General features: G+C 39.9%; 1 protein-coding gene across 1 annotated transcript in view; it reads left to right on the top strand.

Moving 5' to 3' along the window:
- TRPM3 (transient receptor potential cation channel, subfamily M, member 3) overlaps positions 1-14,532 on the top strand; it is a gene marked incomplete at its 5' end in the record, with an annotated part of 233,452 nt that overhangs the window by 166,878 nt on the left and 52,042 nt on the right. The window contains 3 exons of the mRNA XM_009995032.1: positions 3,848-3,920; positions 11,481-11,581; positions 13,321-13,455. Of these exons, the coding sequence (XP_009993334.1) occupies positions 3,848-3,920; positions 11,481-11,581; positions 13,321-13,455 (309 nt within the window). The remainder of the gene's footprint in view (positions 1-3,847; positions 3,921-11,480; positions 11,582-13,320; positions 13,456-14,532) is intronic.

The following is a 14,532-nucleotide window of genomic DNA, read 5'->3' as shown; positions in this document are numbered from 1 at the left end:
GGCTCATGGTCATCCTCCTGTCTACCAGGACCCCCAGGTCTCTTTCACCTACACTACTCTCCAGCAGTTCAGCCCCCAACCTGTACTGGGACATGGTGTTGTTCTAAGTCCCTCTGAATGGCAGCACAGCCTTCTGGTGTGTCAGCCACTCCTCCCAGCTTAGTGTCATCAGCAAACTTGCTGAGGGTACATTCTATACCCTCATCCAGGTCGTTGATGAAGATGTTGAACAACACCGGTCACAGTACTGACCCCTGTGGGACTCCACTAGTCACACACCTCCAACCAGATTCTGCCCCATTGACTACAACTCTCTGGCTCTCTGCTAGAGACATTGAATATTTTATATTATATTATATTATATTATATTATATTATATTATATTATATTATATTCATTATATTATATTTATTATATTATATTATACATACATTATTTATGTAAAGGCTGCATAAGTACTTTAGGATGTGTCTCTATTTCCTCATGCCTCACACAGCAAAAATCAAAGGATGCTGGAAAAACTATGAAGTATGTAAAAGTACAGAAGTAAATCCACATTTTAGGAAAAATTACTGTCTTCTTATAACTGTATTCATAAAATGCAGAAATAAAATTCATACTTTCTTTCTGGAAAGGTCCTAGCACAAGGCACTAGGATTTCATCCAGCAACAAATTGTGGTTTTCTGCCACTCTAAGTGTTTTCCTAAGGTTTTTTTTTTGGTTTTTTTTTTCATTTTTTATTCACATGTATATGTGACAGAAAAAACAAAGGAGGAGAATTTGGGGATGCATTTCCAATAGAAGTGAGAAATGGTGGAGGGAATGTGCAGCCCTCTTCCCTAATGAATCATTGAAGTACAACAGCAGCCTAACATAACATGAATAAGCAATTCAGGCCTGTTTGAGATACTCAAAGTTCTTCATGGGCAGCTAGTCTGGGACTAAAAACAGCATTGGTAAGCCTCCAGTCCCACTGCCTTGTCCCTGGGACTCAAGGAGAACAGAAGCTGCATCTATGTGGTTTGATGATACAAATGGTTCAGCACGCCAGCATGCTACAGTTTTAAACTGTTGCCCGATGGTCTAACGATGTCAATTCAGAGGTACTTAACTCTCGTCACTCCTTCCCCTTCTCCAGCACTGCTTGCGGCAACTTGAGATGCCCCATTTAATTGCTCAATCATCCCCGTTCGGATCTTTGGGTCCCTGCTCAGATCTTCATGTCCCTGTTCGGGCGCCATTTGTTGCGAAGGCGATCGGCGAGGAAAGTTTTGCTTTATCAATCATATTGATTGCTTGCATTCTTCCCTCGCCGATCGCCTCCACAACATTAAACCTCATCTTCCAAAATATATTCTGCAGAGCCATGAGTGCTGAAATCATAGAATCATAGACTGCCAAGTTGGAAGGGTCCTTAAGGATCTTCTGGTCCAACTTTTCTAAATAAAACTATAGTTTATATGAGATGGCTCAGCACCGTGCCAAGCTGACACTTTAAACTGTCCAGTGTGGGAGAATCTGCCACTTCCCTTGGGAGACTCTTCCAATGTTTGATTGTCCTTATAGTGAAAATTTTACTTCTTGTGTCCAATCGGAATCTCCCCAGGAGCAACTTGTGCCCATTATCCCTCGTCTTTCCCAGGTGACTCCTTGTAAATAGGGAGGCTGCACCTTCTTGGTAGCCACCCTTTAAATACTGGAACATGGTAATAAGGTCTCCCTGAAGCCTTCTTTTCTCAAGGCTGAACAAACCCAGCTTTCTCAGCCTCAGCGAAGATACAAGGTCAACAAGACTTACCTGAAGAACACCACAGGTCAGGACTAAGATTTTTATTGATCAAGATAAAGGTTGTATCAACAGTGTGACAAAACTGGCGTCTCACCTAGTAACAGTGCAATCCTATTTTAGATCCTTCACTTTGTGAATGAACAAAAATATTGGTCAGGTTTCAGGGCAATAGTGGAAAGAAGAAGCCATCAGTCTTCTCAAAACTATGGGAAACCATGACAGGGAAAAGACCTGCCTATGAAGTCCAGACTGATAAAAATCTGTATCACCAGTTTGGGAGGCAAGAGTTCAAAGAATGACTACCTATGAAAAAATTCTCAAAAACCTGCATGAGGAAGAGTAGTAAAGTGCTGAAGGTTGTCCAAAATCCTCTTCAAGACCTGTGGCAGGAAACAAAGCAGCTGTGGATAGTTACAGTTAATCTTAACCAAAAGAAGAGGCTGAACATGGTGCATTCAGAACAGGCAAAAGTGCACAGTGTCAGCTGAGTCTTTGAGCTTCTAAGCTTGCAGCATTTTGAAATTTAGTATCATGATATTTTGCCTTCATTCTATCTAAAGTTCTAGTTCAGTCTTGGGCCAAACCTCAAAAAAACCTCAAAAATTATGACAATTCTGGTATGAGTCTGAGCACTGCTTCTATTTCCATCTTTTTTTCCCAATTATTTATCTTCTTTTTCTTTATATTACTACTTAAATTACACTAGACCTCTTGAAAAATTATAAAGTGACAGTTACTGTGGGATTACAGCCTTTGTCTTCTAATGTAGCTAAATCATATAGTTTCATTTTATTTTCTAATAGAGCAGTAACTTGGTCTGCTGAAGTGGGTTTATTTTTCTGAGGCATGCAAGGAAGATGTATGATAGAGAAGTTGGAAATTCAGGATTACATGTGGTCCAACACAGAAAAAGTGCTTCCCTTAGTTTTCCTGTGGTAATTAGCTGTTCAGTGCTTGCAATCTATATGATGCATTTTTTATCAAGCTGAGCATTCACTGAGCATGTGTTTAGTTTGAGATTTACTTTGTTCTTCCACTGAACTCCTGTTGTTTAGTATTTTCAATCCCTGATGTGCAGACCTTGGGCCTTAAAGGAGAAGGGCATTTTACTATGTGGTGGTGCCTCCAGGTGCAGTGTTTGCTGATCTGCTTGCCAGGCTGTCATGCTTCCCTGCAGTGCTACCAAGGTGCTGTACTATTGTCACTGATGTCAAAGTGTCTTACCTTCCCTTGAACCTCCTGGAGCCCTAGGGTCAAGTGAAGGTAGAATAGGTGCTACAGAAGAGCTAAAATGGATTTCTTGGGATATAGTCTGTAGGGCTATTTCAGCTGGCTAACGGAAGCTTGTCACCAAAGTGTTGTCTTAGCCTCGATATGCTGTTGAATATGAACGTAAAATATGTTTACACAATTCCTATTTAAAGGTACCACGTCATTAAGAAAAAAGAAAAATCAGGCAGTCTGTTCTGGAGAATGGGAAAAGAAAAACAGGTAATGGGTATTCAGATCAAAATGGTGATGCAGGTTTCATTAGTAAAGGACAGGCACTATTAAAGAGCTGCAGTCTCAGTTGCTTCACAAGAAGCAGAGGCCCAAGAGCAGCTATTGCCATGACAACAAACAGAGCCAGGGCATTTACACTCCTATATGTTTCAGTGCAGTCTTAACCAAGAATGAAACTGTCTTGAAAGAACAGTTACATTATATTCACGCTTATTCTTTACTAATTGTGTATCTCACCTTAGTGCCTCAAATCTTATATTTTATAGTGGTAGGTCACTGACCATACCTGGCTAATGATGTTTCTGGACCTGTTAGAAGCCTGGTTCTTAGATTATGTTTCTAACTTCCTGCTATATAAAATAATGAGGTCGACTTGGTGCTAATTTGGATTGAAAATATCAGTTCAATGCTGTATGCCATACATTAGGTCCATGACCTAAAATGCACCTAATTCTTCCTGCTAGTGTATTTGGAACACTAAATCTAATGTTACTATAATAATACAAGAAATATTACTCTGGTTTCAATAAAGTTATTGTCTTTTAACATTGCAGATCACAGTATTTCGCATGGGATCAGAAGGACACCAGGATATTGATTTAGCTATCCTGACAGCATTACTAAAAGGTAATGGTGTTTCACTTCATGGTGAGTCTGTATCAATCCAAATTAACTGTGTCTGTTATGCTGAAACCTGCATTTATTTACAATATCTAGTGCATGGAGGGCAGAAATCTATACTGTGAAACTGAAGTATACTTCTTGCTCTAACTGCTGTATACAAATCCAGCTCTTTCTTTAATGCCTAAAATAGGTAGTTTTTCCTTTCCGAGTGTGTCACGAGAAACACCAGTGGTGACTCCCAAGCAGGTACTTGTGAAGATTAGAACTCATCAGAAGACAGTCGAAGACTTGTCAGACATAGGCTGTGTTGGTGGCTAGTAAGAGCCTCCAGAAGGAGGTTATCTCCCTTTAGATAAAACGGGCACTATTGTCAAAGCAAAAAGTAAAGTAAAATAAAATACTAATGCTACTACTAATAATAATAATACATATATGTGTATTTGCTTGGTATTCAAAAGGTAATGGGAATTACTTGTTTCAGCGATCAGTTTTCTTCTCAGTGTCCTCCTGTGCTGGCTTACAAAAGCTGTATGAAAAGAAAAGGGAGGACATCTGAGTAACTTTCACCTAAGCAAGCAGAACCTATTACACAATTCTTAATCCCATTTCAGAACTGTTATTTCAAACATTTAAAACAAAAATCTGAAGAAGAGGAGCAAACAAACACAGGCCACTTAAAAAATGTGATTGCAAGCTAGTTACTACCAGCCAAGGAAATGAGCTGGAATTATTATGCTCTAGTAGCTTTTGGTTTTTTTACGTTTCTGCAGCATTACTTTCTCCACTTCTTTTGTTCATTTCACTCAAGATACCAGTAGTTTGTCTTGCAGGTGACATGACAATTTTAGCCATCTGCATAATTATATCTCAAGGCACTTAAGACGTCATGACACAGAAACAATGTGAATCAAGGAGAAGAAAAGAAAAATAAATTCATGCAAAGCAAAGGTTAAGAATTATATCTGTTACCAAATTCCTCTTTTCTATTCTAAGGAAATATTTTAATTGCAGATTTCATTTTTTATCTTAAGTATAACTGGATCCTTCATTATCCTCAGGGTTAGGTGTATTCTCTTCACATTTGTTCTTAAGACAACCAATGAAACTACTGCTCTTGGTTTCTATTAGTAAGATACAGGTTGTCTTAAACATGTGATTCCACTTTTTGTAGGTGTATTTCCAAGGTCTGAATCCCAACATAGATCCCTGGAGTTTTATCAGCTTGAACTCTGCCTGTTGGAAGAAGAAGAAAATAACTCATAGGCATTGGAATGATTGTTTTCTGTTTGAAAAGTTCCTTTGCAGTATTTACATGAGCAACTGCACTATGATTGCAGTCTGGGAACATGATTTGTCTTCTCTGGTCTGGAAACATACATTTTGCAAGTGTCTAATCAGTCCTATCATCTCCTTAGTAAAATAAAATTACCTTTCCTCTTCATAATAGTAGCGAAAGACATTATAGGAAACTTCCATTTTCACGTCTTCTCATGCTTGTCTGACAATCTTGATTTGGTAATCTGTTGATGGCAGCAGCATGTGTGTCTTGCTCAAGAGCCAGAGGAACTAAAACTTATACTTCATCTTTCCTGCTCCTCAGCACTTTCTGATTATGAGGATACTCAAGATTAGATTTATCAGATGCATCTTGTTAATCTGAATGTTCTGATCACAAGAAATGTAAGTTAATGTAATATTTTAATCAGTGTGTGCAAATATGAGATCTCTTGTCTCAGGCTAGTCAGCTGTCCTTATCACACTGTGTACAAAGGTCCAGGTACACCCTGAAAGAAATGAAAGAATCTTTCAGAAAAGGCTTTTCTGTAAATGTACCCCACCAGGCTGATGGATAGCTCAAGAATTCGAAGGTAGCAATGCTGATCCCCTTGTCTGTTGATTTACTGGTAAGCAGATAAGACTGGAACTGAGTATCTTGAAATTCATGTTTAAATTCAGGATTTAATCTCTTTCACCTCTTCAGCACTGTGTGCAAGGGCTCAGATAAAAGTATGAAACTGGTGAGTGATTATTGATTACTTTTTATCAGACTCACTGATGTGGATTTTGCAGTTCTTGCTAGCCAGTTAGAAGTGCTCACCAGCTACTTGCCCAACCTGCTCTGGTGTGAGTGATTTGTTCAGGGAGTAGGAGGAGGACAAGTGCTGGGAAACACAAAGAATTATTTCCTGCTTGCTGTGTAAAATTTGCATGAGTTAGTCTCTTTTCAAACTACATCAGGCACACTGCCAGAGCAGGAACTCTCCCAAATAGGATATTCCACAAGCCCCAAACCCTGCACAGAATATGAGAGATTACTTCCTTGTTTGTTTTCATGAGTCACTTGTTTAATCTTGTCAGCAGATCTATCTTTCTTGGAAGTGATCTCAAATAAACTAGAGAGTGGCATCCAAACTGATTATCAATTTACATTTCATGGATGTCACAACAGCATATGGCTTGTGAATTCCTTTAATCTATTTAATTTAAAGAAACATGCAAGTATGGGAAGTAAATTGCCAATTGCATGAATTTGTAGCAAATAATTCACTGATACAGTTTAACTGTTTGTGCTCTCTTAACGTGAACAGTTGGAACTCAAACAGTAGTGGATTTTGTGCTTTTGCAGCTTCTAATAGAGCAGAAGGCATATGACAGCAAAGTTAAAGACAGCATATGAAGGTGTTCTAAAATATAATTATTTTGAGTGGTGTCAAAGATCCTAGTTCACAAAGCTGTTGCAATGTCTGGAGCATACTAGCAGCACCAGCCATGTTTCAGCTGGTGCCCCACGAACCCTCCCAGTGCAATTGTTAGCATTGGGAAAGATGTGCTGTGTGCTATCTGCATTCTGAAATACAACTGCCATGTAATGGTCTTGAGATAAACTCTGTTAGGCTAAGGCAGATGTGATGTCTCTGCATACTTTCCAGCCTGTGAATAAGTCATGACTCATACTTACTGAACAGCCATCATGTACTATCAGATAGTCCTGGAAGACAGTGTGATGTTCTGCCAACTATGAAATCACTGACAGGGAAAGATTTCAGAGTTAGCCCAGATATCTGGTTATGGCCCTTTTAGTCGTTGTTATCGGCTTAGTTATTGTCAATTGGTTCTGTTAATGCCAAGATGATGCTTGTAGCAAATGCAATGGAAATGCAGCTTTTTCAACAGAGCTGCTGAAGCAGGAGACAATTTGAGACCTGCTGAGATGCACAGCAGAAAGTTAATTTGGATTACTATTTTCCCTAATCTAAATCTTCAAGTTATGATTCAAAGAGGATACTGACATGCTTAGAAGCACTGTGGAAATGATTCTCCAACAATCATTTCTGTCTAGATAGAGAAGTTTTGTGTCTTTACAGGTTTCCAGATTCCTGAGCACTAAGTGCTATAGACTGTCCAAGGAGAGTCCTTTAGATTTACACTGATCACAGTAAACTTTAGCCAGCATATGAAAGCCAGTAGCCTTCCATAATCTGGGACCATGCAAGGGCACAATGCTCTTTGTCTGACATGTACCCTGGCTCATCTAGGCTATACAGTCAGGTTTATGGTCCCAGGCATTATATTCAAGAAGTATGGCAGTTCTTGATGCAATACCAAGACCACCTGGCTTTTTACCAGAAGAATATATGCAAGATATCTAAGCCCTTCTGGATGGTTGCTTAAGAGTATAAAGTTAACAGCTGCAGGAACTAACAGTTGTACCAGATCTCCTTGTTCATTCAACTTTGCATGATGCTTGTGTTGTCTGTCTATATCCAGAAATACCTAGCCTGCCAAAATACTGCCAAACCAATGCGTTGCACCCCAAATGCAACTTTTCTTCTAGAAGCAGCTGACAGAAAGGAAGAGTCTCACATTAGTCATATTGTCTTAAAACATATCTTATGCTCAGCCAGACACCAGGATACTGAGTAAATGTTACATAGAAACTAGTCACAGTGCCTAAAGCACTATTTAAAGCAGTAATTATGCTATGGTAGTTAAAATAATACAACACAACTGAGCAGATAGTCTTTGCATGAAACAGGATGAAACAGAAATGTGGGGAGAGGAAATGCTAATTTGTATCACTGACAATATTAAGGGTCTAAAAAGTGGTTCCAGTATGATCAGAGAATCAGAGAATCTTAGGATGTGTGAGATTAGAAGGGACCTTTCAAGATCATCTACTCCAGTCCCCCAGCAATGTGCGGGGACCTTTTTAACTAGATCAGGTTGCTCAGAGCCTTGTCAAGCCTGACCTTGAATGTTTCCAGGGATGGGGCCTCCAGCACCTCTCTGGGCAACCTGTTCATTGTTTCACCACCTTGATTGTAAAGAAATTCTTCCTAATGTCTGATCTAAATCCAACCTGCTCTAGTTTAAGAACATTGCCCCTTATCCTATCACTACACATCATTGTAAAAAGTCCCTCCCCAGCTTTCCTGTAGTACCCTTCAGGTACTGGAAGGTGCTCTAAGATCTCCCTGGAGCCTTATTCTCTCCAGGCTGAACTATTCCAACTCTCTCAGCCTGTCTTCCTAGCAGAGATGCTCCAGCCCTCTGATGATTTTTGTGGCCCCTCTCTGGACTCTCTCCAACAGGTGCATGTCCTTGTGTTGAGGGCTCCAGAACCAGACACAGCTCTCCAGGTGGCGTCTCACAAGAGCAGAGTAGAGGGGCAGAATCACCTCCCTTGACCTGCTGGCCATGCTTCTTTTGATGCAGCTCAGGATATGATTTGTCCTCTGGGCTATGACTCCACATTGTTTGCTCATATTCAACTTTTCATCCACTAGGACCCCCAAGTCCCTTTCCACAGGGCTGCTCTCTATCACATCATCCCCCAGCCTGTGTTGATAATGCGGGTTGCTCCCACCCTGATGCAGGGCCTTGCACTTGGTGATCCCTGTGTTGAGTTGATGAGAACAGTAGTTATTAACGCTACCTTACCTTTTGATTTCCCAAATATCCTTTGGTTTAGATTTGGGTACATTGCAGTGAGCAAGATGAGTCCTAAAAGGGTCACTTTTTGGATTATTCTTGCTGGCTCAAGTCCATGCTCTGTGGCACTGAATGCAATCAAAAAATGCTTGGAAAGAGACAGTATCTTAAGAAAGGCCACTTCAGATTTGTTCCAAAGGAGTTTTTCTTACATTAGCAAAATTATTTTTATTTCTTCATACTGGATAGATTTCCACCTGAAATAGCATGAATAATTCCTTTTTCATTTGAGTCAAAAGTCATCAGTCTAGCCTGGAATAAAATAAATTAAATGACATCCACAGCTGCTTCGTACAAAATTTTACAGCTTTTACTTTCCTTCTCCTTTTATATAAAGCCAGTGTAATTCACATTCACCTGAGAACCATGTGGGGATGACAGAAAAGAGGAGAAGGCTGCAAGGGCTTTCAAGTAATAAACCTAATTCTGGGAGCAGTCATCCTACCATGTGCAACAGAGCCCCAGCATACAAACCTGTACTGCCCAGTCTACACCCTAGCTGATGGAGTAGGACCTTAATTACAGGAATCTTTTGAGAAACCATGCATTTACTTCAACTCAAATGTTTGCAACTCTCTGTGAGACAGTGAAATGAGGAAGCACTGAGCATAATTTCTGGGACTGCACCTGTACCCACAGGAAAACTTATCCACTGGTGGCAGCCTTAAACACCATGGAAGGAGTTGGGAGGGACAGAGGCTGAGCCATGGCTTGCTTTCCCCACTGCTCAGTAACTGAAACAATAAGTATGCTCCAAAAAAACCCCAACAATTCTGATGAGCTGTCCCTGGGTTTTGGAGTTCACCCAAAAACAGCCTCTTCTGCTGCTCACCAGACAGCTTGCCTGAGCACCTGCTGAAGCGCTTGCTTCTCCTGCAGGCACATGCATGGGAATGAGGAGATCCAATGACATTTTGAGAGATTCTGTTGTTTGCTTCAGAAAGGGGAAAACACTATTTGTTCTCTGTACTTAATTTACATTATCACACCAACTGTAGGTAGTTTCTTTTCTGTTTTTATAAATAAAACTGCTGAGACATTTTTGCCCTTCATAAAGGTCAGTATTTTCTGTTCTTGAATGTTGCCTGTTGCTTGTGTGAGAAATTCAAAGATTCAGATGTTGCTGGCATCCCCCATGAGGTTTTTTTGTGAGGGTTTTTGTCTGTGTTTTAGTATATAACAATGAAAGATGCATTTTACACAAAGGGCTGTTTCTGTTACTTCTTAGTCACAGAAAAGTCTAATGTTTTCATTCTTCTCTTCATGTTTTTCTATCGTTCTGCTCCTTCATCACCTACCTTCTAATCAGAGCTCATTTCTATAATAAAATGAAAGTGATCTGGAGGTCCCGGATAATTACTGTATACATTGCCAAGTATTTAGCCAAGCTTATGGCAGTGAACTGACTGCAAAGTTGAGAGTTGTGAAATTATACCATGGGCTAAGCCCCCTGAAGTTCTGCTGAACTGATCCTTCACAGAGAATTTCAGCAGCCAGTGTGTTACACGTTACATTCTCTGTGCCTCCAATTTCAGAGTGCACTTTCAGCTGAAACAAGTGTATAATTTTGAATAATACTGAAATGGGGACAGAGATGCTTTGAGGGAATGAGAAGCTCCTGTTTGTCCTCACTCCACCAGTATAAGAATTAAGAAAGACAAGAATACAGTGAAAGTGTCGGGCCTTTAAAAAATGGGCCTTTATACAATCACCTAATCACTGCAAGCAGTTATGCAGTTGATCAGTTCATTCTGGCCAGTTCTTGTGACACAAGAGCACAAACACTGTTTTGTTATTACAAATCAGCTAGTAACTGTAAAATCCTCAGTGAAACGTTTAAAAAGCACAACAGGGCAGGAATGTCCCCCCGTGTCCATTAAAACTACAGGGAAAAATATATCCTGCCTTCCAAAAAACAGACAGCTCCAAACTCATCTTATTTAATTTGGATATAATAAAACATGACACCAGCTTTATAGCATGCTTTCTTACATGAATATTGCATATAGGAAGGAAAATTTGTCCCACTAAGACCCCTCAATTGAAACAGATAGCGGAGAAATACTTATGCTTGTACAGGATCCCCACCTTATCAGGTGGGAATGCATAAATTGCATGACTGTTAAGATCAGTGAGTTCTCTGTGAGCTGAATCTGCTGACAACTGCTAGAGGCACATGTGTGTGTATGTGTGCGCTGGTGTGCATCTCATTCAGCATCCCTCCTGGCTCCTGCTCTTGCCTCCTGTCCCAGAGGAGGAAAACTCATTCATTCCCCTGCAAGTTGCGTCTATTGATATCATGTGTATGCACTGTATATTTCAAGGGGAATTTGAGAAAATAAGTGATGTTTATGAGACAGTCTGAGAGCCATAGTTTCAGACTGGAGAACCCGTATCTCATTACAGTGATAATGAAAGGTTTGGTTTTGTTTAATATGAAATCAGTTGCAGAAATTACATGTGAGAATTTTTTTTGACAAAGTGGAATTGCCATAGGGATCTGTTGAATGAATCTAAAATTTGTCTTGTTTCTTTTTTTTCTCCTCCCTGCACCCCTGTCTGTGCATACAGGAGCTAACGCGTCGGCTCCCGACCAGCTGAGCCTGGCACTAGCCTGGAACAGAGTCGACATCGCCCGCAGCCAGATCTTTATTTATGGGCAGCAGTGGCCGGTACAGTATAACACGGCATCTTCTACTGAGAACTCTTTAAACCCTACACATTAACCCATTCTGTTGGTGGAGGTGATTTTAACACAGTTTAAAATATACTGAGTCATGCTGCCAGCCAAACACAGAGTTCCCATGTCAGCTACTGAAGGCGGACACTGTTACAAAGATGTTATTGTGTTCCTTATTCAAGGCAATAGTGACATCTAGCGATGCCAAAACACTGAGAGACCACACCTTCAAAGCAACGAGGAAACTGCTCTTTTTTACTGTCAAGTAGAGAGATACTGCAATCTGAGAAATGCAAGCATCTATTTACAGCCTTATTACAATGTTAGAATATAAATTAAAGGAAAGGCAAAACTTTGTGCTCTTCAAGCCACATGCTTTTATAAAAAAAACAATGAATTTGACAATTATTTTATGACAAAAATTTGCTGCACAAATTTTGGGGGTCATCAAGTGGACCAAGAGAGCTGAGGAGCAATGCTACTGCAGAACTGCTAGAAGTCCTGAGGTTTCAAGCCTGAGATGGTGTTGATTTCTTGCCCGGTGCTCTGCTGCATCAAGCTGACTGCTTCATGTCAGCCTCATCATATGCCCAAGCTGCCAGCTGTGGAGACACGGTGGGCAGAGCTTCCCTGTAGGAGAGAGAGGGTTATGAATAGGGGATAAGTGCACACTGTGTGGGGTAAAGGAAGAGTAGTCAACTCCCAATTTGTGCTGCATTTCTTGTGCTAGTAGAAGTCCCCAGGTAAAAAACAGAAGGACCCTGCCTTTAACTGTATCTCCTTAAACCCCACCATATCTTCATTTGGAATGCTTAATTGGATCACAATATTAACTATTGTGATGTTTGTTTTGCTACCATCATGAAAATGTTATACATTGTCGTTACATGAGCATTTACAACTTGCAACTAAAGGAATAGCTTCTGTTTAAATATCTGGCTTTAAATGTAGTTTCTTGGGCTTGCAGGCCTTTAAAGTAGTTTCAAAAATCTTTGTCTTTTCACTTATGGATTGAACAGAACTATTTATCTTGTCTTCAGTAATGCGCACAACCATGCTTCAAAAATGTAGGAGGGATTGTAATGGGACAAAACTGTCCTTATAATTATCACTCCATCACCACACCATAGTAAAAAATTTGTATAAATGCTGAAAGCTGCAGTCATTTTGCAAGATAAAAGCTGACAGTATGAGATGATTTCTAATCCTTCTATTTCTCCACAAACCTGCAAGAGAGAGAAAAGAAGAAGTTTTGCATAAGAAGACCTCTTGCATTTGGCCTTTCAAAAAAATGCTAATTGTGAAGATATTTCTGCCTCTCCGGTGTCAGAGTTTCCCTGAGTGACCACATCACAAACAGGAAAAAGCTAGTAAAGACCAAATTAAGTGAGACTGTATGCACATAACAAATATACCCAATACAAATTAAATGCTTGTCAGGAAAGCAAGAAATAATGAGATGGTGAATAGTGCAGCAGTGTGGTGACCATTCTCCTGGATCCTAATCTGGATTTCCTGGAGTATCTTAGTGTTAACACTCTGACACTTATTTTAGAAATGCTTCCCTGTATCAGATTAACCAATACAGACTAAAACTGTGAATATTCCATTCACTTCATGCTTAGCAGAGCAATCCTCAGAATTTTGTCAGAATTTTGCCAGACTTGTGCCAGGGTAACCAGACAGCCTGCACTGCCCAAGAACAGCCTGAATTAATTGCTTGCTTTGCAGGTAGGCTCCCTTGAGCAAGCAATGCTGGATGCACTGGTGTTGGACAGAGTGGATTTTGTGAAATTGCTCATAGAAAATGGAGTAAGCATGCACCGTTTTCTCACCATCTCCCGGCTAGAAGAATTGTACAATACGGTAGGGCCAACCTAAGGCAATTTTTTGGTCTCTGTATTCATTGTTATAGCTTCCTATACAATATGATATTGTAATACCATATTACAATGATGCGATGATGCACAAGGCAGCCAACAGCTGCTGCAGAAATTTTCCATGTCAGGAGTCCACATTGTCTCTTAGCTTTGTGTCTCATATAATGGAACATGCTATGTCTTGCCCACCTAATCTGCTGTACAGATTTTTTGTAAAACAGGGATTAAGCCCCACACAACATCATCTGATTTCTGGTCATTGTAATTCCAAAACGATAGACCTGAGATTCAAGTGGATGACACTGGCTAAAAGACAGTAACAGGCAAGGTAGGACCTGTAGGATGGTGATAGGTGGCTCCTGATAGTATAAGTCCTTGTGTTTTCAGAAAATTCTTGCAACTGTTGATCAAAATCAGCCACTAAAAAACAAATAGAATCAAACTTCTTGGAATAATATTCTGAATTTAGACATGAAACCTGAATATTTCAGGAGGTCTGTTACAGTGAAGGACTTCCCCATGTCCTCACTAAATGTTCCAAATGCGAGTTTTGAATTTTAAAGGCTTGTTTGCAAGTTTTATAATTTTGCCTGTAAAATTAACATCAAACCATACAGGTTCCAACAGGTTTCTGAGTTATCAACTACAAAACACATTCTAGCATTCACATCATTATTGTTCAGAGATGAAAGAACCAGTAAGTTCAAATTATTTAACTAATCTAAAAGTATTATCTAGTTTTTAGGATTGCTAGTGCTGTCTGTTGGAGAGAGGTTGTGATATAGTGTATAACCTTTTTCAAAAGGTTTTCTTCTGCCAGTTCTTTTCAAAGCCCTGCCATCATAAGCTGGCACACTGGTCTATTATCCCAGTTTCATGTGTTTCATACTGATGGTGACCAGAAGTCAGTCTTTCAAAAATATCAAATATGAAAAGAATTGACTAAATTTCTGCAAAATATACAGGAATAGGTATCCATGGCATCTTTGAGACAGATTCCTATCTGATCTTTGATCAGCTTAAGCTTTGCCGATCAACTAGCATCTATGTATTAAGAACAGAA

Source organism: Chaetura pelagica, unplaced genomic scaffold (assembly GCF_000747805.2).
Source record: "Chaetura pelagica isolate M959 unplaced genomic scaffold, ChaPel_1.0 scaffold330, whole genome shotgun sequence".
NCBI classification, from domain to species: Eukaryota; Metazoa; Chordata; class Aves; order Apodiformes; family Apodidae; genus Chaetura; species Chaetura pelagica.
This window is presented reverse-complemented; position numbering and strand designations above follow the sequence as displayed.